The sequence below is a fragment of the Mastomys coucha genome, unplaced genomic scaffold (assembly GCF_008632895.1).
Source record: "Mastomys coucha isolate ucsf_1 unplaced genomic scaffold, UCSF_Mcou_1 pScaffold9, whole genome shotgun sequence".
In the NCBI taxonomy this organism is placed as follows: Eukaryota; Metazoa; Chordata; class Mammalia; order Rodentia; family Muridae; genus Mastomys; species Mastomys coucha.
In genome coordinates, this window is record NW_022196915.1 from 966,189 (window position 1) to 966,848 (window position 660).

Sequence of the window (660 nt, forward strand, 5' to 3'; positions counted from 1 at the left end):
AAGAATAAATGGCCTGAACAATAGCTTTCCTTTCATAGAGACAGAAATTTTGTTTCTGACCGTTCCTCCATTGGAAGCCTGTCCAGTGCAAATGCTGCAGGACGCATCCAGCAACTTCATATGTCAGAAGATTTAAGCCCTGGGGAAATCCAGGAAAATATTGTCTCCCTCCAAGCAGGTATCTCTCTTACAAGACTGAGTTTTGTTACTTAAGACTGCATTCTTTATTGTATTGTTATTCCTTGTTATAACATTAGTATTGTAGTGTGGTGTATACACAATTTGCAGGATCCCCAATGTGTAATGGTAAAAACATGTGAATGTGAGATCCCTCTTCAGTACAGGTCTTGGGCTGGAAAGTTAACTAAAAAGATGTGATGACTGCCACAACTGGGTTAAAGCACCTGACTTGATCTGGGCCAGAACCATGCTTCCTACAGTTCCCTTCTTCTTAGATTATCCTATTTAATACAAACGTCCCACCTCGCAAAGGGGCAACGGGTCTCGTTCCACACACCAGTTTCAAGGAGAAGAAAGAGTCAACAAATGCATGGCCTTTTCAAGGGAAGCAAAGGGCCAGCTGACTAAGCTATGACCTCTGGGCTTAGTAGAGCAGCCATGCAGTGTGTGTGCTTCTGGTCAGCCTGGACCATGGAGCAG

At 43.8% G+C, this 660-nt stretch overlaps 1 protein-coding gene across 4 annotated transcripts in view; it reads left to right on the plus strand.

Moving 5' to 3' along the window:
* Nek10 (NIMA related kinase 10) overlaps positions 1-660 on the plus strand; it is a 228,364-nt gene that overhangs the window by 43,848 nt on the left and 183,856 nt on the right. For all 4 annotated transcript variants that reach the window (XM_031361786.1, XM_031361785.1, XM_031361787.1 and 1 more), the window contains one exon: positions 39-178. In XM_031361786.1, the coding sequence (XP_031217646.1) occupies positions 39-178 (140 nt within the window). The remainder of the gene's footprint in view (positions 1-38; positions 179-660) is intronic.